Genomic DNA, 22,835 nt, shown 5'->3' on the forward strand with positions numbered 1-22,835 from the left:
GTAACAGCAGTAGTAGTAGTAGTAGTAGTAATATTTGTTGTTGTTGTAGAAGTAGTAGTAGTAAAAGTAGAAGTATCAGTTGTAGATGTACCAACAGTTGAAGTCGTGTTTGCTACTGTTGTTGATGATGTTTTGTTGAACTCTTAAAGTATGTTTGAATATACATATTTGTTACAATGGTTTAACTTTTTTCAATGTTTGATTGTAATATGTACGCATACAGTTCATCATTTCAAATATATCTGCGTCATGCGAATGTACTCCCATTTCAACCCTTCCAAATGCTATACAGTAACGACACGAATATGATGCGCATTATATTTCCATTAACCTTCAAAATAGCACAGTTATGGCATGAGTTCATTTGGATTAAGTTTAACATTTTTTTACGATGTTCTAACGTGCTGCTGATTGTAGTCCAATTGTGTAGATGTGATTAAGATTATCAAACGTTACTCTTGTTAGTGTGTTTTATCTAAAAACGTAAAACCGAGTTTTATTAATAATGTAATAGCATAGATAAAAAGAATTCTATATTATACAGAAAACGTCATAAAAAAGTGTTGTTCTGTACAGAAATAGTGAACGCAACTTTAAAGCAAATATCACAAAAAGAAGTCAGTCACGAAAAAAGTATCGTTTTTTTTGTAGAAACGCACATGTGTTTTCCACTAAATAACGGGTGTGAAAGTTTTTTTCATAGGTAATTTTTAAGTAAGTGTAAACATTGTGATATGAAGATAAGTATAAGTAGCATGTTTGTTTACCCGCGAGTCTCCTTTTTTAATATGGTTTAATAGCTCATCCAACATTTGCGGAGACCAAGACCACGTATGTGGCGTGAACGTTTAAAGAACAACAACAAAAACTGCAATATTACCTTCGGAATTGAGCTACGAACAAGAGCGGCTCAAAATGTCGGAAGGTGGACTTTTGAATCCGGCTTTTCACTATGACGAAACGGTGACCAGTCAGGTCGGGACGGACCACAAACCGCTCAGGAAATGCCAAACCGATCCGATTAATAAAAGGAAAGCGCCATTATAAGAATACCCGAAGGTTCGTATTTTACCATAGGCCTTTATAAGCTGCGCTAACCAGTATGATGAAACTTTTTACATGCACGGAAACCCGATTCCAATACTCTTAAATGCTATTTAAATCTTAAATAAGATGCTTTACATCACTAAAAACATGAATACTACTTCAATCAACTATTTTTCCATTGAATATTATTTTATAACTGTAAAAAAATAACGAATATTCTATGAAGCCTGATTGTGCTTTTAATTTGTATTTATGTTTTATCTACTTGTTGACAAACAATCCCCATTTCATTTCGCAACTTAAGATTACGGGTTTTAAAATCGTTAGTTGAAAAAACAACAACAATAAAGACCATTGAAACAATAATATTTAGCATACAACAAATTAGTCATTGAACATTTTTACGAAATTTAAAAAATAAGGTTAATAAACTGGCTAGTTTTTCATTCGATGGTTATTATATGCATGCTTTCAGGCAAAAGGAGAGTTTCGAAAAGTGAATCAGTGCCGCTGGAGGATGCCCTTGATTCATATCGTGATGTAAAGATTACCATTAATGATTTTAAGGTAAGCATAGACGAATAGGATGGTAACCATAAAACAAAGCAAAATCATAAGCATAATCTTACTCAACTATATGATTGAATGTTTTATAAAAGCATGCTATTGCCGCATTCTTAATGCGTATTGAAAGATGTATTTGCCCATATCGAAGTACCGGTTTTTGCGATATTTTTTGCCCTTGTACATGTACATTGTATTAATTGTTAGCGTATTTTAAGGTACGATTATTAGATAGTCTAATGCGTAGCGTATTTGGGGCTTTATTTTTGCTCATATCATAGTGCGTAACTTATTATAGAATTAAATTGAACAGCACATACTGCAAAGTATTTTAGGTTAATATTGCTTATATCCTGTCGCGTAACTTTTATTGCTTAATATTGCGTAGCAAATACTGCGAAATGAATCTAAAGAAAAAATATATAAATAAAATCCGTAACGTGACATGTCGTATAATGCTACGATGGACTTAGAATATTCGAACCACACACTGGGCACGATCTGAAAATGCAGGGTGCCGAAGCAGCGGCTGGTTTTATCGAGAGATACTGACTGCTTTCCCGCCAAGCGCCCAGAATAAATGATAAGAATTGAATTGATTTAAGATATTCATCAGTTAAGGTGACACATGTCAAACTGGCTGGCCCCATTAATCGATGGGGGGGGGGGGTTATAATATTAAACAAATTCTTTAAACATTTATTAATGTGTATCGTAATGAATCATCCACTTGCTGAGCTAAAAAGGCGCATTTAGTGGTACCGCATGCTCGTTCTAATCCAAATGTATATCATATGCTATGATATTGTTAATAAGCAAATTCAGTGTTATATAATATTTTAGCGTGTTTATGATAATAATTCGTATAAACCAAAGCTTCTCTTATATTTGCTATCTCAAACAATTACGCATTGGCATTAGATAATGTGTTTTAGTTTTGAAGAAAATGGCATAACAATGGTCACCATTTAAACTGCCGAACTTACAAAAACACAACTTTTCAGGAGGGCTATTTTTTCATTTGTATAACTAAATGCAAAATGCCGAAGTTACAATAATAATATTTACGCACAGACGGACGCATTTTACAAAAATATTCAGCTTCGCATTTTTGAATTTTCAGCTTGGCATTGTTGCATATTTTTATTTCCACCTTCACAGTTCGGCATTTTATCATTAGGCCGGTTTGGCGTGTTCTGATTGGTTAGGCGGTTCGCCGTTTTTTGGGCATGTGCGCACTAATTTCCCGCCCTACACAGTGCAAAAATCACGAAATGTCAAAAAAATGTAGATTCGGCATTTTGAATGGTGACCATCGAAAACTTAAATTTACAATCGCTTTAAACAAAAGATAATATTAAAATATAATTCAATCATGTATATAGAAACATAAAAAGACGTTATACCAGCAAGACTCGACCGGAACTTTTCTACCGTTAACTAGGCAACGAAGGCCTGGTACTTATGTCGATAGTCTCCGTAAAGCAGAAACCCCGCCTCCTTTGGACGAGGAGTAAGTACAACCACTCAACTCTTATCTTATTTATTAAAGGATTTTATTCACCTTCTTCGACTATGCGTCTTTAAAAAAAATGTCATGAAAGATATTTATTTTGGTGGCGGTGTTTATTTGTTTATATCAAAATAATTGAATGTTTTTACCCACGTACTTTTGAATGAAACGTTTTGAAAATCACTGTTAAGTACATTATGCATGTTGTGTTTTAATTATGTTTTGTGCTAATGTTAGTTTTCTTGAGGCAAGGCAATGTCTACGATGACCCTTTGATCAAATGGAGAAAATATTACAGGGATTGCATTTACGTTTGAACCAAAGTTTCGAGCATATCATAATTGAAGTACATTATAATCTAAAGTCTTGCATTAGGCTTGTTCTTATTCGGCTTGTGTTTTCATGCAAATTCATTAAGCGAAACATGCCTATATTTAGAAAAATCGCTGTATTTTAGCTTCTATTTTGTTCATCCGAACCTTATAGAACTTCCCTGACATTTATTTTCGATTTCCTTACACTTCTTCAATTGTAATTTCGGAAAACCTGCGATAAAAACTGCAAATGAATTACTCACATTCTTTCTTAAAGCAAGCCTTTCGTAGAAAAGCAGAAATTGTTCCGATCCCGCGCTAATAAAACAATCAAGGGAAGGTTTATATTCGCAATGCGGCCGTCATGTAAACACGTTCTCACTGCGACATGTTTGCAAAGGAACCGAACATTTGCATATGTAATTTGCCACATACCATCAATAAATATAATACATATGTGGTTAACGGAAACAGAATTTTACTCTATACTCTATACTCGATTTTTCTCCACCAATACCTAATGTTGTAGATAATCGAATACGAAAAGCCCTAATATCTATAAGCGTTTTAATTTTTCCGTATCATAGATGCAGTAGTACTATAACATGTTCGACTAAGGCAATTTTCGCCATGCATCAAAAACATTGTTTACATTACGTTACGTTATTTGACGGAAAAACTACTGACCCTACATTAGCTTGTTATATTTGTTGCTATTTAACGAGTAATATGAAAACAAAACAGATATATATATGTATAATAAATGGAATATTACATTAGTGTGGTGTTATGGACACGTACATGACTCTCGTTAGCTGAGCTTCTCGAGAAATACAACTTTATACAAACGACTCGACTTATAAAAATTCTAAGTACCTCATATCAGCGTGATATTGTTTTTGTATTACTTTTTTTAATGGAATTTTTTTATCCTTTTTGTTTTCACTGTAGATTTAATAATTATCATTTTAACGTTTCTTGTATATTTTATTATCGTTATGTTCTTCAGATATTTACGAAGTTCCTTAAAATATTCCGAGGAACGAATCAACGGAAGAAAACTATTGTATATGCAGACGGGACCGATGACGTACGTTACACATTTGAAGTTATAAGTTGTGTGTTATTATATAACCGGAATAATTGCTTGCCATTTAAATAATCACGCTAGTAAATTGCATGTTAGCATAATTGTGTCTTGTTCTGATAAAACTGGACATAATGCATGTGCGGAAAGTGTCGTCCCAGATTAGCCTGTGCAGTCCGCACAGGCTAATCAGGGACGACACTTTCCGCTTAAAGTATATTTTTGGTAAAAAGGGACTTCCTTTAAACGAAAATTACCATTAAAGCGGAAAGTGTCGTCCCTGATTAGCCTCTGCGGACTGCACAGGCCAATCTGGGACGACACTTTACGCACATGCATTATGCCCAGTTTTATCAGAACAAGACACATATCGACTATCACGACTACTTACTCAGCTTCTAGCACAATAGTGCTACAAAAGTATCGTTTATCAATATTTCAAGACGTAAATCATTATTGGAATTTCTTTTAAAAACATATAAGGTGAACAATAAAATAAATCATGTTTGCTTACAAGAACAACAATAATGATATACCCAGCTATAATCGTCGAATGTGATAATAATGTTACCCGAATAAACATCTTATACTTAGAAGTGTATCGGTCTATAAAAATAATATAAATATATATATATTTATATATATATATATATATATATATATATATATATATATATATATATATATATATATATATATATATATATATATATATATATATATATATATATATATATGATAATAAGTGAAGAACAATGATGTTTGCGGTTTATTGTTAAATAACATCTAAATTTAAAATTATTCAACCTTATTTATTCAATAACATTGTTTTGATATCTGTTATGTATTGTTTGCTATACGTTTATTATTCATTCCTTACATTGTGATTGTTTTACTGTTGACCAAACGAAATAATTTATTGCTGATATGTCAACCGAAACTATTTTGTTATTTCAACAACAGAAGCAAACGTAGTTTTGATTTTAAGGGTTAAATAAATATTTCATGGAATTACGCTATTTTCTACGCATGAGCTAAATTTGCATATTTTACGTCATTCCGTGTTTCTCAAAACAGAGCCGAAGATGCAAAATGGCTGAACTGGCTTGAGAGCAAGTTTAAGGAAATCGCAGGAGCGGATGGTAAAATTGGCCAAGAAGAATTTCAAAAGGCTCTTGGACTCAGAAAGGTTAATACTATACTTATTTTTAACATTATTTAATATTGACTTCCTTAAACATATTTTAAGAGATCAACAAACGTCTCAAAATTCGTTGTGAATTTGAATTTTTTGAAGACTTCAAATGGACGAACTACGTTGTTAAATGTGTTCTCGCCATGCTTTTACATGTATTTAGCGTCTTTAATGCGTTTATGCTACGTTCTTCACAACGTGTTATGGTTAATGACATGACGTTTAATCCGGGGATTCAATTATGAAGGCTGATTACTAAATTCACCAATTTAGATTGTAACTTAACTAAATATCATAGAAAGTTAATTGTTTTTTATTGTTTGCATATGACGCCCTTATTCTTTATAGGACGATCATTTGAGTCGCGTTCTGAGAAAACTGGGCATAATGCATGTGCGTAAAGTGTCGTCCCAGATTAGCCTGTGCAGTCCGCACACAGGCTAATCAGGGACGACACTTTCCGCCTCAACGTGATTTTCGGTAAGGAGGTACTTCATTGAAACAAAAAATACCATAAAGTGGAAAGTGTCGTCCCTGATTAGCCTGTGCGGACTGCACAGGCCAATCTAGGACGACACTTTACGCACATGCATTATGCCCAGTTTCCTCAGAACGCGACTCAGTCGACTTTTTGTTTTCGGCGGCCGCCCCTTCGGTCGCCAAATTACCGACGCCATATAATTATGAAACAACTTGTGGACAGCCATCATTCTTAGAATAGCTTTTAAACCTTTCAGTTAAAACACAAGTCGGGTTATTCTTACTGTTTCTTGTTTTAGTCGTTTTTCACGGAACGTTTTTTCGAGCTCTTCGATGTGGACGGAAGTGGTGACATCAAACAGGAAGGACTTATTCTCGGATTACGCATGCTTCTGAAAGGAACTCATGCACAGAAGCTTCAGTTCCTTTTTGATGTCTACGATGCCGATGGTACGTTATAAATAACAATTTAAAACCCCTAAACTGCAACTACAACTGTTACAAACACTTTCGAAATTATCGTCATCACACCATCACGTCTTCCACCACACTAACCTCTACCCTTATTACAAAACAACAGTCGTACTACTACTTCCACCATATCCTCCACCATCACTGCCGTAACTAGAACTATTACCGCCACTAAAAGCATTACCATTTAGAAATGGCGCGGCAGAGGCCGACGCGTATCCCTATTCCGCATGTTGTTCGTAAAATGAGTGAAAATCTCTGACCCGGCTCCACCCAACTCCATAACTTTTGACCCAGGGGTCAGATCAAAATTCCAAATAGTGCATTGTCGCACATATGCTCATAGCTACCATGTATGTAAGTTTAATTGTTCTAGTGCTAATAGTGTAGGAGGAGATAGTGGTCAGGACGGACGGACGGACGGCGGAGATAACCACATAATCCCCACGCTTCTCGAAAAGCGTGGTGATAAAAATCACCACACAACCACGACCTCTACCACTTTCACCACAACGACTACCATATCCACCCCAGTATCTCTAACACGCACGCAAACACAACTTTTCATACCAACAAAACTACTACTTCTATCATCGCTTCCTTAACAACCAACATCACCACAAACGACAGACCCACCTACTCCACAACTTCCATTACTTCACCACGACACTTCAAACAGCTTGTCTTTTAATTCCTCGTCAGGAAGCGGAAGCATAGACCGGGACGAATTACTGAACGCCCTAAAGGCGTGCATGGAAGAAAGCTCGCTATCACTCTCAGCTGAAAACTTAGAAGATCTTACGGACGCACTATTTGACGCCGCGGACGAAGATAAGTCCGGTACGATCACGTTCGAGGAGCTCCGAAACGAGATTGAGAAACATCCGGGCGTTATAGAGAACCTTACATTCAGGTGGGTACCTTTAAGAATGCTTCTTGGCTTAAGTCGGCTAATAAACACCAGTTTTTTATTTCATGATATTAAACATGAATATAAACCGACGTGCATTAAGTCGATAAAACATACAACGAGCGAAATAAACAATGTTCTATTTAATAAACATCTACCAATGAGTATTGCATTGAATTTTGCTTTGAATAAAATTAGAGATACATTGTTACTGTCCTGCATTTTGAAAAGAACAGGTGGCTTCTAACATATCACATTTTTGACATGTTTTTTGTTTAATTGAATATGATTGTTTTTTACCAAAAAGTATGAAATTGTAGTTGATTGCGAGAAATGTGTTGATCTTATAAAAAATATAAACACACACACACACATGAATACAACTGCTTTTTTTTCACTCGCGTCCTGAATTAATGATTCAAACCAGTGACATTATGTCAACGGGCAAGCGCGTGCAGTGCAGCGATTTGTTTTGCAGACAGGCAAAAAATTAATAGAAACGCTAAATTGGGTCAATTACTTTTTTATACGCACAAAATTCAAATGTATCCATGCAATGCATGCATAAATTAAAATTTAAGACAAAATACACGAGGTTGTATTAACATTTTAACGAGTAAAATATTCTACATGTCTTAACTGCGTTTGGCCTTTTACCACAAGTGAAAGGCCAAAATGGAGTCTGCTATGTTCTTGCAGTAGCAACATAAAAGCTGGTAAATTAACGTTTACACGACAAGTAGAGTATCCTTCTACACAATCACTTTTATGTCGGCTAAATTGTTCGATGAGAGCGCTTGAAATAAATAAAGTACGATTACACACTAATATTCCCTCCGATATATATCTTTATACATGATTCAGTGTTTTGCTCTGAATAGTAAAACACTTTTATTGGATTAAAAGGTATACTCATTTGAGATACATTCCGAGAAAACCAGACTTAAGGCATGTATCGTCCCATATTAGCTTTAGCACTCCGCGCAGAATAATCACGGAGGACCATTTCCGTATTTATGGAAAAAAAAACTGATTAGGAAGTTTCTGCTCAATGAATATCCAGTCTAGCTGAAAAGATAAATCCCTAATTAGCATGTGTGGACTAAACAGGCTAATATGGGACTAGAATCCCATGCATTAAGCCCGGTTTTACCAGAAAACGACTCATTTAAATGTTTTTGACATGTCTTAAAGCGTCTTTACCCTTCAGTGTCGCACAATGGCTACGACCACCTGACAAGAAGAACGATGGTAAAAGTCGCTTTCGGTACTTCACAATTGACTACTGCAAGAACAACCTCCGTAAAGTGATCTACTTTTTGGTGTATTGGATTCTCAACGCGGTCCTCTTCGCCGTGGCGATGTACCAGTATCGGGAATATACCGTCTGGCTTATGGTAAATACTAGTATACTGTATCGAATAATTCATTCCTTTAATGCCGTGCATTTAACTATAAAAGCTACAGAAAACACATGAGTGAGGCAAATATTGAATATTGGAACGGTCGAGATAACTTAATTTCGTTTTACACTTAAAGCTTTCAGCATGAAGCCTCATAAGTAGATTGTCAGATCTGTTAAGGAAAACTACAAGCCTTACAAACTATCAAGCAATCCTGATGGATGTATTTTCATCGTTTATTTTGTTGAGCATTACCTAAACATTCTTTATGTTTGTTTAATATATGCTTTGTGTGTAAATCGTCAGCATTTTATGCTCGCTATGAGACATTATTCAACACAATCTATTCGTTCAGTTCTATATCATCTATGAGAAGAAAACATTTCACACAAATCTTATCACTCCACGGGACAGACGAAACGCAATAAACAAACGTAAAACCATTAGCTTTTAACGTTCAATTGTGTCTATATTGTAGTTTGCGAGAGGTGGTGGCTTATGCCTGAACTTCAATTGTGCCTGGGTACTCGTACTGATGCTGCGCAAGTGTATCACCTTTCTGCGCATGACAAAACTATGTCACGTGCTTCCGTTCGACCAGCATATTTTGTTTCATAGGATGACGGGCTTCGCAATAGCGTTCTTTGCAGTGGAACACACGTTTGCACATATTGGCAATGCTGGTATAATTTCTTTAACATGCCTTTGTGTCGTCTTTATTGTATTGTTTTCTATTCTTTTTTTTCCAATTTTGAAAAGGCTGCTAAACATCATCATTTATCATACCCAATTTAGTTTCTTTAAAGCTTTTTCAAGAACGTTCTTGAGCTTCTCATGGTTATATCTAAAAAGACACAAAATGAAGGGATAAATAGAAAAGCAGATAGTCGAGTTGAACGTTTTGAAGACTACGGTTTTTATCACAGTAGATAATCCAGGAAATGGGATGCAAGAATTGCTCGTTTTTACAGCCATCATTTGTTGGGAAGTTAGCACCTAATTGCCTATAAAACACATTCTCTAAAACTATACAGCAGAATCCAATAGGCTGACCTCCGTTCGTAAAACATTACTAACTCAACTTTGGCTATGTTTTTGCAACCGGTCAATTGCAAAAACACCGCGCGTTTCGTATACTTCAGTGGCCATCACGGTTGATAACGCTGCTAATGAAACCCAAGCTTGGGAGGTGCTGTTCACCACAGTTCTCGGCCATGGGTTGGTCGAGGGCTCTGCCTATATTACTGGATGGATCCTGATGATCATCTTGATAGTCATCGTCATATGTTCTCTTCCGTTCGTAAGACGCAGCGGTCATTTTGAGGTAAGACATTGAAACCAATACTTGTCTCGTTGGAAACCAATTGTTTGGGTCCTCTCAGCGATGAAATCTTTCTTATATTTACGCCCTAAATCTTTAATCGGATATTATGGAAAAAAAAATCAACGAATGTACCCATCTTTACAAACCTACGAAAGCTCATGTCGCCTTAATACACGGAATACACTTATGTTCCCCGGTTATTCGGGAATGAGTGTTAAACACTAATGTGTCCATCTAGATCATTTCTTTTATTATGGGTTTTACAAAAAGGATCTTTTCACAAATATTTCGGCTGTTTCTTATTATGCTTTAAAAATAAGGGAATACAATCAGCATCGTTGAAACCATGTACAATGTGAACACCGTATTTGTTTAGGGACTTTAGTGGATGCTTGATGTGATATAACTATATTATATTTGACTAGATAGATTACTGCTGCTTTAAGTGTTATAACTATATTTGTATTATTATTTGTATTTTACTATTCTAGTAACTCACACAAAAGTATTGAATTGTTGTAGGTATTTTACTGGACGCACATGCTGTACGTCCCCTTCTGGATCTTACTAATTATACACTGCGATATATTCTGGATGTTCATTGTTGGACCCGGGGTAATCTTTCTTTTGGAGAAAGTTTCAAGATCAAAACTGATAAAAATGGTGCGTTATGGAGATACATACATCGAAGGTGTGAACTTACTGCCCTCCGGGGTAAGTATTCGCCCTTTTTTTCTTTTAAACATTCAATGAAGCAAAAGTTGTTTTACAAATTTAACGATAATTATCGTGAAAATGAAATTTACAAGCAATATCTGGCCGAAAATCATCCCCATTCTTATCATCAGAATAATAATAGTATTAATCATCATCATCATCATTATTATCATCATCATCATCATCATCATCATAATCATCATCATCATCATCATTATCATCATCATCATCATCATCATCATCATCATCATCATCATCATCATCATCATCATCATCATCATCATCATCATCATCATCATCATCATCATCATCATCATCATCATCATCATCATCATTATCATCATCATAATCACCACTATAATTAATAACATAATCATTATCCTTATTATAATCATCCCTATCATAATCACCATCGCCATTCCCCTCATCACCATTATCATCATAACCACTATCGTCTATTTGACTTCAAAATTATCATTTCAGCTAGCATCATTGTAGTGACTTTATTCAAATCAACTTTATCATCGTTACCATCAATCACAGCAGTAGCATAATCTTCAGCACTAAATAATGCGTTTATTGCGTCTCAGGTCACTCATCTTGTTATCTCACGACCAACCAACTTCCGGTATCGACCAGGTGACTATGTCTTCATACAAATACCGGAAATAGCAAAGTTCGAGTGGCACCCTTTCACCATCAGCTCGGCACCTGAAATGGAAGGTAACAGAACCTTACAATCTAATTAAAACACACAGACTTTAAACAGAAAAAAACACACAACAGAATCCCTTGTTTGCGTAGATTTTAAGACCAGTTTTATCTTTAAAGGGAATGCCTTTTATTGCGTTATAATCTGAATTTCGATAATATTATTTTTTAAGTATATTTTATTTGTTCTGTGTATATTCCGGGCGGAGTGTGAAGTTTGGCGCTCCTAAAACCTGGTTAAAACTATCAACGCTATTCGGTGACCGCAGTTTTACTCATGTTTGTTTGTCTGTTATGTACATGTGACTGTAGTAAACTTTTGTTTAGTTAAAACACATTTATTTACGAACAAACATGTTATACATTTGCATAGAATATACAGTTACAAATAAGTCACGTTGTTCAAAAAAAGGATTAGAACGAAAGATCGAGACCTTATAAAGTTCTTCTCCCTTTGTTTCTTTGGGAACCAGTACTGAGTATGTCTGAATTTAGTTAAGTTTTGAAAGCTCGACGATGTGTACGATATATAAGAGCCTTCGGTGAATCTGCATATTTAATTATTTATTTATCCTTAACAACGGTCATTTTTGAGGGCTAATTTGGATATTTTTATATCACAATTGATTACTTGTTGATTAGTCTTGGTGTACCTGCAGGTCACATATGGTTGCACGTTCGATCAGCAGGACATTGGACACGGAAGCTGTATGAATACTTCGACAAGTACGACGTAATACCGCACAAAACGCAGATCAAAACACCGTCAAACGCAGGCGTAATACTTATTTATATTTGTTTTCGCCATTGTATGACACATGACGATGGGTGTTATTAGAGACGATGAAATAAATACAATGTAATTAATACCATACGTACTTTATTCAAGTACTACTGTTCAAATAGCGATAGTTACATGTTACAATAAATTAAGTAGCAATTAGTTTTAGAACTCCTATGTATACTTGGCTTTATATTGCTCACTAGTTAATACTTTGTCATTACTAAGTATTTCCCGACATACCATTTCATTCTTTAATGAAAAGTATCCCCCCATCATGAATGGATTTTTGAAAATAAACCCCATCTGATAAAGGTTAGTGTGTTCCTACATGTTAATAAAGACCTAAGACGTACACTATTGTGACGAATTTTGTTTCTTGTAATGACGTTTTTTATGTTAGCATGTAACTTTGAGCCTTTTAATTGTTTCATTTCAACAGAAAAACGCGATTTTTAGCCTAGCTAAATATATTCGTCTGTTTTGAACATTAATCTAGCATTATTTTTATGTTCTAAGAATAAGCCATATAAAATAATTAATAACGTAAACAATTGAATCATGCTGAAAGTTTTACTTAAATTGTTTCCGAAACAATTTAACAAAATTAATTATCTGAAATTATTTGTTGCAGGAGGAACATCGAAAAAGTTTGTAAAAATTGAACAGGTGAGTTCAACCCTGCACATGTTAAATTATTATTAATCAGTTGTAATAGCCAAATAACCAATTCGTCAATCTCTAAGCAATACAGCCTAAGCCCTTTTAACAGCTAAGCCCTACCTGATAACGTAGTGGTAAGCGACCTTTTTGGTCTTGACAATTCGAGTTGTATGTCAACAAAATCGGATATGTCAAGTTAATTGAGTGGTGATTGTTCGTGTTCTTGTGTTATCCATACAGCTGTTGTTCCATGGTTCCATTGTCAAATTTTGTCAAATGGTCGAGTTAAACGTTAATCAATTTCTCTTGCATGACAGTGATAGTCGATTGTGGCATGCGTCCAATTACAGTGCAACGGCACCTTTTATAATGCAGCAAAGCAGATGTCGCAAGATAGATATACTATACCAGCAATGTTTAGTATTGCCTTTAACGTAATATTAGTATAATGCTATAATTATGGCTCCATTAAAAACTCGTGACATAATGTTCATCTATATCTGTGTAAGTCGGTATTATATGTTTTGTACTGTACGGCTTATAATTCAAAGACCATTCAGTTGTCAGAAAAATTGTCGTAATTGCTCGTTTGCGTCTTAGATCAGTTGAACTGTCGTTACAAACACCTTTTCTTTATTCTTCGATGCTAAAACCTTTTAAATATTGTCTATCGATTCAAACAAGTTATGTACAGCTATTTTATGTGGTAATTTTTTATAACATTATTGTATTACTCAGATATTTTGTTAGCGTCTGGAAACATTCAACGTGTTTTCAACTGAGACATTTGAATTATTGCGAATATCGTATTTGTCAAAATGTATATTCATAGAAATTACTCACTTGCAGGCATATTCTCGCCAAAATGAGGTGAGAAAATCGAGAGTGTCCCGAAAGTCAAGCAACACACCGTCCAAAGAAACGCATAAAGACGTCAATATCAAGGTTGGTAAAAACCACATGTTAGGAAATCGTGGTGTGTTTGAAAATTAACACCGATTCGAGGTGATTTAACGCAGGAATTAAAAATAAATAACGAGGGCATTTCATCAAAGGTATGTATAAGAACAACCAGGAAAATCATAATTTCCATACCAAGACACACTTTGTATGAATATAATGTATTTTAATGTAAGGGAACATAAATTTCGATTTGGAGCTTTTGTTATCATACCTACATAGGGTACGGTTTGTGAAAGCAGTTCAGTTTTTATAAGTGCGTTGTATTAAATCGGCCAAACTACATCAATTTTGATTAATTTTTCGCATGCATGATGCAATTAACCTCGATGAAGTTCAATGAGAACGAATCACAAATACTGGAGTTAAATGTACTTCGGCTGAAATACAACGATAATTATATGCAAACATTGTTGTAATTAATACATGATCTGACGAATGTCTTTGCGATTGAAATAAAAAACCATATTTAATTATGCTGTAACCAGTTAGTTACTAGCCATTGCATTCATTTGTTAACATGGAGATACCCCCACCCGCCCCCCCCCCCCCCAAAAAACGTTAGACAGTATTTGCTTTCGAATGTTGCATTAATTCCATCAGACACGAGTATAATACCTTTCTGATATCACGTTGTAAATTATTTTTAAAGAACCTTACACTTAATTAGAAACTGAAACAATGTCTGCTATCAGAATTTTTCTTATCTTCCAGTGTTTTATTGACGGCCCGTACGGTACGGGAACAAGAGAAGTATTTGACACAGAACACGCCGTGTTGATTGGTGCAGGTATTGGTGTCACACCTATGGCCTCGATTCTGCAAAGTGTCTGGTACAGGTACGTACTTCACCGAAACATTTGAATTTATTTATTTATTTTGAAAAACAACTGAAAAGCTGAAATAGTGTTTGAATGCTTAAAATATAAACCTTTTTGTTTTGATTTTTTGTCATTTTGTTTTTTTAGAGTGTTTTTAAACAACGTTTAAACATTGAACCATAGCTTTTGTGATTGTGTTTAATAATTATTGACTAAATGAGCATTATAATGAATGACAATTAAACGTAACATGTTTTTGTATTTAATAGTCGTTTGAATTCATGCAAATGCTTCTTGGCAATTAATAATTTTTCAAGTGGTTCTAGCATTTGTAATAAATTGTTTGCAATATATTTCTGTGGAATACAGCTTACAAACATTTTAAGGCGGTTGTAGATTTTCATTTTTTTAAGTAGTATGGTTTTTTTTCTTTACAAGGTTTAACCAAATGTGGTTGATAAACATTCACGGTAAGTTTCGATATGTAAATACGTTGTGCGTGTATGTTTTAACAAGATTTTCAATGGTTCGTGTATAATATGTGTATTGTAACACTTTTTATACATTCTTGTTATATTTTAGAACTAGCATGTGATACATTTGTTTGTAAACATGTCGTAGATGTACAATGTTATTGAATGCTATAGGCTCGCATGCTTTATGTTTATTTGTGTAAAGATGGTGTAAGTACGGAATCCGGATAGTGTCATCTATAATCTCGCCCTTCTTTCATCAGGGTGACACACGAAACACGAAGCGATACACGATATTTTGCGCGATATTCGCGGCGACACACGATATTTGTACTGTTCAAATATCGCTGTAATAATATCGCCTGTCGACTGTTGCGGTTTCAAAAGATTAAAATGCGAAAGTCGCCCTTTTATATGCGATATCTCTCACTTTGAACATGACCGTCGCACTTATCGAACGCGACCGTCGCCCTTTATGAACGCGACCGTCGCCCTTTTATAGGCGATATCTCGCATATAAAATGGCATTCTAGATTTTTGATTACGCGGCAGTCGCGGCGACGCACGATATTTTGCGCGACAGTCGCGGCGACGCACGATATTTTGCGCGACAATCTCGGCGACGCACGATATGTTGCGCGACGCACGATATATTTAACACGATATATCGCCTTTTGGGTTACCTACACAAGGGCGATAAATCGTGTTAGATATATCGTGCGTCGCCGCGATTGTCGTGCAAGATATCGTGCGCCGCCGCGACTGTCGCGCAAAATATCGTGCGTCGCCGCGACTGTCGCGCAAAATATCGTGTATCGCTTCGTGTGTCGTGTGTCGCCCTTAATAAAAGAAGGGCGAGATTACAGATGGCACTATCTGGATTTCGTACGTAAGTGATCCACTTTCAAAATCAAATTAATTTACACAAATCAGACCTTCATAAAATCCATACTAAAACAGAATTGTACGCATATTGTCTTTAAAAACCTTGCTCACTGCGTTGCATGTACGGCGAAAAATGCATTCATGATCTATATAAGAAGGAAATTATCATTACGTATAACGACTCAAAATTAAAAGAAAAGTATCTACGTCGTATGCTCGATGAAAATGGATAAAGCATCTCATTTACCTTAAAACAATAGTAAGTAAAGGATGGTATGACTTAAGTTTACCTTAATAACCATTTATAGCTCGCTAGCATTAATCTGACACTGAACTTAATGCGTGAAAATATTTATTATTATCATTATTATTATTATTATTATTATTATTATTATTATTATTATTTCGGTGGTACTTTCCGGTGGTTTAAAAGAGAAATATAAGTAAATTAAAACTGATAATTTCACTGTTTCAAACAATTGAAAATTAACCGTTTCACTGTTTACTGTGAAATGACGTCATTTTCGGACGAGATGACGTCATTATCCCAGCGAAATTCTTTAGTTTGACTGTTAAACAATGTATATAAAAGGTGAAAAAAAGCTTAAATAAAAGAAAATTTGTTGGATTCGGTGAAATATCGTTTTTAATTCACTCGTGATCAGAGAAAATATATATTTCTATGATCACTCGTGATTTAAAATCGATAATCCACCGAATTCAACAAATAATTTATTTATTTATTTATTTATTGTTTGAAAGCATCACAGATACCTAGTAAAAACATTTCTAGACAACTAACTGAGTGGTATCATGTCTTTCCCGTGACAAACAACGACGCGATCAGCGCATATCGATCATGAATATAATACACAATTAAAGCGTTTAATGCAAATGTGTATTCAAGCATCACTTTGATATCGGCGATCTATGTAAGCTGCGGTACAGTTATATTGCTATAAATGTGGACTCTTGATTCATATTAGATTCAGCGAAAAAAGACAGACGTGTCCGAACTGCGACCACGTGTGGTACCCGATAGACGAGGAGGAGATGGACATGAACTTGAAAAAGGTAAACTTTATAGAATTCGATTTGCTGGGAACTAATTTACAATACAGATGCTAAAACAAACGGTAATGACATTTTGATTGTTCCTCCGAAAAATGGAATGTTCTTACTTTCCTAAACGAGACGTGTTTCTAGCAGTAGCCCTTATATAATGTAAACCGATGATAAACTCTTTGGCTTTAGATTGATGATAGGTCTATGAAAACAAATTGGATTGCTGTAGACCAAAATGGTGCGAGTATAACGTGACCTTTTTCCAAACATTTCAACCGTACGCAGCATTTGATTTGAGACGGTCGTCTCATATCGATAAACCAAAATCGAAAGATTATTTTGCCCTTTTTGTGTAAAACGACTTTTTGTTTCAGTTGGACTTTGTATGGATAAACAGAGATCAGAAAAGCTTCGAGTGGTTCCTCACACTGCTGAACAAGCTAGAGATGGAGCAGAGCGATCATTGCGGGCCCCTGGAAAAGTGCATCCAGATGCACATGTACATGACCGCAGCACAGAAGAAAACCGACATGAAAGGCATCGGATTACAGGTAACAAGAGGATATTAGTTGCTTCCGGTATATACTGAATTTTATTTTACGATTGTTCAAAGATATCACGCATAGTGTGATATATATTATATGATCCAAAGTGTATTTAAATCTACCAAAACCGTATGTGAACATTTTAAAGGGATGGGGTGTTTAGGTTTGCGCTAGTGATAACGTTATGAAGTTAAAAGGACGTCTTTTCACAGCTTTAGCTGTTTTCACAGCTTTAGCAATATAAGAAAGGTTTCCGTCTCCAGATGATTGTTTTACAAATATGTTCAATACTAGCGAAACAAATGAAAAATTGTTCGTATTCCAAAGTAGACGAGGTATACTGGAGTCGCATTTGTATGTCTTTTCTTTCCTTTCATATGTCCATAGACACAAGCTTTTCAACGAACGACACTCAAACCCCTATGCATCGTTCCTTGTTTGGTTCTGCACGTAAACAAATTGTAAACGTTGAATATGATATATAATGCCCATTTTGATTTTAATATTTATACAACCTCATTATTACAACTTGCTACATTTCATGATATATGGCATTCGGGTGGGGGGACGGGGACGGGGACGGGGATGTAACTACTGTGGACATCAAACTGCAAACCTGGGTATATCATACTGTGTTTGTAGATTGCGTTGGATCTAATGTACGAGAAAAACAAGAGAGATCTGATCACGGGTCTTCGAACGAAAACAGAGCCAGGTCGGCCTAACTGGAATAAAGTAAGACATGTGTTTTAATTATTATGATACATTATCATTATCATTATTATTATTATTATTATTATTATTATTATTATTATTATTATTATTATTATTATTATTATTATTATTATAAATATCACATAAATTCATACCTATTAAAGCAAGTTATATGTTGAGAAATCAGTAAGGTATTGATTCTTTGTAGCTAAGGATTGTAAAAAGACATTACCATCCCAAGTGTGCATTTTTATAATGTTCCATATTCAAATATAAAATTCGAATAATGTATTCGTATTCATGATTTTACATTAACGATAGTAAACCTAACGTATAAATCCAGACATCAGAGTATATATCCATGAATATTTGTTGCACAATTTGAATTGTTAAATTTAAGTAGCTGTGTTTGTTTTTTATAAGCAAGTCTTTTAGAAACGATTTAATTTTGATTAGACGCAGAAAACAACAAGATTACGAACAATATGGGGAAGGGTTTCAAAATAATGATGGCGTAGTCGAAAGACAACGAGGTCCCCTGATAGGACCGAAACAACTTCTCTGATAAACATGTTCACTAATTGTTCATTATTTGCTTTATTTCAAAGATATTCAAAGCCATCAAGAACGAAAACAAAGGTAAGGTCAAAGTTTTCTTCTGTGGAGCGCCAGCACTTGGGAAAACAGTCAAAGAAGCCGCCGCGAAATTTGGTTTTGCATTCTCTAAGGAAAATTTCTAAAACTTGATAATCAAATTACTTCATGTGTTCATGTTTAATCAAATTTTGCGCTCAAACACTGTGTGATTTTTAGACTGCAAGTTTTATTTTCAACTGCATGACGTTTATATCATTAAATACGTGACAATCACTTTGAAATGTGAACAACACCAACATACCCTATTGTTTAACCGGCGAACACTAAATTAAGAAAACTTGCAACAAAGTCTGATGTATCTGCATAAGAAGTTCGTAATGCAGATCGTCGTATGCACTTGATTCGAAGTCGATGTGTTTATTGACCTGGGTACAACAAGGTGAATTTGAATGCGAAGGGCCATACTAGCCGTTTGTGTGAAACGTCAATTATATTATTTATTATTTTGTATCATTTATTTAATAATTTTATGTGTTTTTAACTTTGTTTTATTTGCTATGTTCATTGTAACCGTGGCATTTTAGCACTTTTTAATTACATGTGTACGTCCTTTACTTACTATTTTGTGTGAGCATGCTGTTATATTTCAATGTATTACTGTTCTTACGTTAGTTTGAACTAAATGAACTTATATTTGGACAATAAAACATCCATTTGCTAATGCAATATTTGAACATTAATTAGTTGTTGTTTACTAGCATTATTTATTGTTAATTGTAACACCACTTATTGTATTTGTTATTAAAACGTTTCTAAAATGCCTGCTCATACTGGTTTTGATTGTTGTCGGCATCTCCCTAGTATATTATATTTATCAATGCACCGTTTGTCTCATGGAAATAAGTTCGTTATCAAATGCACTACGTAGTAATGTCTGCAGACAAAGAACAAAATAGATCGGTACTAAAATGGAAAATACATAAGCAGAAAAAAAGTTTTGAACTTTTAGCTAACCGTAGCTAGTTACTTGAAAATATTGTCGATTTATATTTGTATAATAACGAAATTATTGAACCGTTCTAAATCCCATATATTTAATATGTAAGAACAAGAGAAATCGGTATGTAAAGCCCTGGTAGAGTAAAATTATTTTATTTCATTCTAAACTGGCACTAGTTCTGGTAAAAAGAACTGTTAAACTGCGATAACCAGAGCATTGCTTTCTAATAGAACTACACATAATCATGAAGACCAGTAAGTAGTATGCGCACTAGTTTTACAAATGATGCAGCATGTGTTGATTTGGGGGGGAAGCCGGTGTTTCCCTAAATACTTTCACATGATAGCGAAAAAATGAAACTCAAAAATATTACCAGGAAAACTTTAATATTACATCTGCTATTCTTTTTATAGCATTGAAACGCTCGATACATAGCATTCAAAATATATTACCTGGTTAACCCGAAATTTATTTTTGTTACTGCCACTTGCATAAATCAAAAATTAGTACCTGCAATGGCATTTAACTAACTGTCACTAAATTTACTTAATTTACAATATTGTATGTTAACTTCCAAACACAAATAGGTATGAGACAATTGAAATCTAATTCACATCGCTATGGTTAATTCTAGGCTTATCATATATAAGAAATACAAAATGCATACACGTATCATCTCAGACTCACATAATCAAGTGATTTTACGGCAATTTATTTTGTACAGTTTCACCATTTTATGTTATTACAACAGCTTTTTTACAAACATGAACAAAATACAGTAAAAATGGCAACAGGGATAAATGATTATATTTAAATATTGAATACATTCGGTTTATAACTGTGTTTAACCAATATAAATACAACAGAAGAGCAATTCACATTTAAATTAAATTAAATAAGGATGAATCAATGATCGCAGTAAAAGTAGTTTATTGGCATGTATTCAATTTTGCCTTTTACTATCGCAATTGACAAATTTGTTTTTGGTTCCCTCCAAAATGTAAACGCAGAACATGCATAAACAGATCAACTCGACCGTAAAATCGCCCACTTCAATCCGTAGCAACAAAGTCAAATATAGCGGTATTAGTGCAAGAACAAAATGTTAGAAAAGCACTAGTTAATAAACATTTCAATATTGCAGTAAGAAATCTAACATGTTTAGAGCACCTGTCAATTTAACGCATTGTATTCGTGAAGGGACTGGAAATTAGCTTAAAAATTGACAATCAATTGTTTGTACGGCAAAACAATACAGTTCTAATGCAACGAAGATGATATTGTACTCACAGGCAGCAGATAACCTTTAATAACTTTAATATTCAATAAACTTCGACTTTCTCGCTACATGTCTCTCGGTGTTTCGTCTACAGATGTAGACTATTTTAATTTTATGACGCGTCATCTGGTTGGTTATTCTAATAGCCAGCATTGTGTTGGCCAATGATATGGCGTTTTACAACCGAGCATTCGGTCGACAAAAATGGCAGCAAAACACAGACATGTAGCGAGAAAGTCGAAGTTAATTGAATATTAAAGTTATAAGCCGAACAGGAGATCGGTAAGTTGTGTTATCACGTTGCTTTTAATATCTTTTAAAGAATCCAATTTTATTAGTTCGGCAACTGCATGGAAACATATGTTAGTTCTCGATGAAAACGGTCACGTCCCGTGTTCCACAATCTTTAAGCAATAGGCATATAGTGCGTTTCATACCTTTTGTATATATAATACCTATACGAGGGGTATTTTTTCAAACTGTGTATTTGTGTCAATATTCGTTGTTCTAAAGTCACATTAGATGTACATTTGACAATCTGGAACCCCTGGGGTAAGCTTGGGGGAGGTAGGGTCCGGGGGTGCAAATTAATGATACTGCTTCCTGTGATTGTACTCGCTCACACAATAATTGTATTAAGAAGCATGCGTGTTATAACGGATCCACACTTCCATTTCATAAAGCACGTTGCTCCGTGCACCACATTGGGTAAGAATCATTAGTTGACCCTCCCTTTATATTTTTAATTCCGTTTTTAAATGTATAAAATGCATTTTTTTGGGGTTAATATGGAAATAAACTACGATTATTTTATGTTATTTTAATAATCGAATACTGTTTTTCTGCATTTTATCGGCGTGTGATGTTTTTTTTTTGTATCAACAAAACAAATCGAAAACAACTTGTCTCAATCCATGTGTAGTTATGTAATAGTTGTCTTTCTTACATGTTACATCCCGTATTAATACATTTCAACCTATGCATTCTTTGGTTTCGTTAAATGTTTTTATAATAAGTTAAAAAAAATCATTCATCATATTAATTGCCATATCGATATTCACCAGTGTTCAAGTGTTTAATTGTTTTATTGATTTTTATATTAGTTAATTATATTCGAATGTATTTTCCAATTATATATACAAATACAATTGCTCGAATTATTTGACGTTTAATTATTATTTTTTTTTTGTTTTTTTTTATGGACATATTTGCACTGTCTATTTGACTTAATCAGCCGCTACTGGCAAATAAGTACACTGCAAAGTAAGTAATTAATATCTAAATAGACATTTAAAACGTGTGTTTTACAGAAGTGC

The 22,835-nt window shown here is 34.5% G+C and overlaps 1 protein-coding gene and 1 long non-coding RNA gene across 2 annotated transcripts; both read left to right on the forward strand.

The window, feature by feature from the left end:
* The first annotated feature begins 1,520 nt into the window (after positions 1-1,520).
* Positions 1,521-4,522, forward strand: LOC127870214 (uncharacterized). The gene is made up of 3 exons (XR_008044697.1): positions 1,521-1,614; positions 2,997-3,124; positions 4,448-4,522. It is a non-coding gene; the product is annotated as an uncharacterized LOC127870214 (long non-coding RNA).
* Positions 4,523-6,864: 2,342 nt separating this feature from the next.
* LOC127865742 (NADPH oxidase 5-like) lies at positions 6,865-19,539 on the forward strand. Its single transcript, XM_052405686.1, has 15 exons — positions 6,865-6,886; positions 7,374-7,584; positions 8,792-8,978; positions 9,463-9,667; positions 10,127-10,308; positions 10,831-11,022; positions 11,616-11,748; positions 12,396-12,545; positions 13,089-13,186; positions 14,030-14,125; positions 14,855-14,979; positions 17,306-17,393; positions 17,759-17,935; positions 18,572-18,664; positions 19,252-19,539. The coding sequence occupies exons 1-15, from the start codon at positions 6,865-6,867 to the stop codon at positions 19,381-19,383; spliced, it is 2,091 nt and encodes a 696-aa protein (XP_052261646.1). The 3' UTR covers positions 19,384-19,539.
* The last annotated feature ends 3,296 nt before the right edge of the window (positions 19,540-22,835 follow it).

This window comes from Dreissena polymorpha, chromosome 2, assembly GCF_020536995.1.
Source record: "Dreissena polymorpha isolate Duluth1 chromosome 2, UMN_Dpol_1.0, whole genome shotgun sequence".
Taxonomy (NCBI): domain Eukaryota; kingdom Metazoa; phylum Mollusca; class Bivalvia; order Myida; family Dreissenidae; genus Dreissena; species Dreissena polymorpha.

Bases quoted from the DNA above. Each gene is read 5' to 3' on its own strand.
- LOC127865742 (XM_052405686.1), top strand. From the start codon at position 6,865: ATGGCGCGGCAGAGGCCGACGC. The intron at 6,887-7,373 runs GTATCCCTATTC...ATTCCTCGTCAG, and splicing joins GGCGCGGCAGAGGCCGACGC to GAAGCGGAAGCATAGACCGG. The intron at 12,546-13,088 runs GTATGACACATG...TCATGCTGAAAG, and splicing joins TTATATTTGTTTTCGCCATT to TTTTACTTAAATTGTTTCCG.